This window comes from Theobroma umbraticum, unplaced genomic scaffold, assembly GCF_002168275.2.
Source record: "Theobroma umbraticum cultivar Fairchild unplaced genomic scaffold, ASM216827v3 scaffold_20.0, whole genome shotgun sequence".
Taxonomy (NCBI): domain Eukaryota; kingdom Viridiplantae; phylum Streptophyta; class Magnoliopsida; order Malvales; family Malvaceae; genus Theobroma; species Theobroma umbraticum.
Genome location: NW_018397266.1, coordinates 197825 through 198067, shown reverse-complemented (window position 1 = coordinate 198067; position 243 = coordinate 197825). Strand labels below are relative to the sequence as shown.

Sequence of the window (243 nt, the reverse complement as noted above, 5' to 3'; positions counted from 1 at the left end):
TAAGGATGCTAAATCTTTTGTCTTCCCCAGGATGTTGCCTTGGCATCAGTATCAATGAGACCAATCCCTTTCGCGCTGGTTTTAGAGAAGCTTTCACTTTCTGATATGAACTATGGCTTCATCCGATGCTTCTATGTAAAAACTCAGGAAGATAATGCCATTACTATCCCTTTACAAGAAGCCATGATAAAATCCAATCCACCAGAACAAGTCTTACAACTTAAGGGTTCTGATCATGCCCCT

The 243-nt window shown here is 40.7% G+C and overlaps 1 protein-coding gene across 1 annotated transcript in view; it reads left to right on the top strand.

Annotated features, from left to right (window-relative positions):
• The window catches only part of LOC110423422 (putative methylesterase 11, chloroplastic), a 5901-nt gene that overhangs the window by 5508 nt on the left and 150 nt on the right, over window positions 1-243 (top strand). Inside the window, exon 8 of the mRNA XM_089784718.1 lies at window positions 31-243. This exon is cut by the window's right edge and continues 150 nt beyond it. Within this exon, the coding sequence (XP_089640844.1) occupies window positions 31-243 (213 nt within the window). The remainder of the gene's footprint in view (window positions 1-30) is intronic.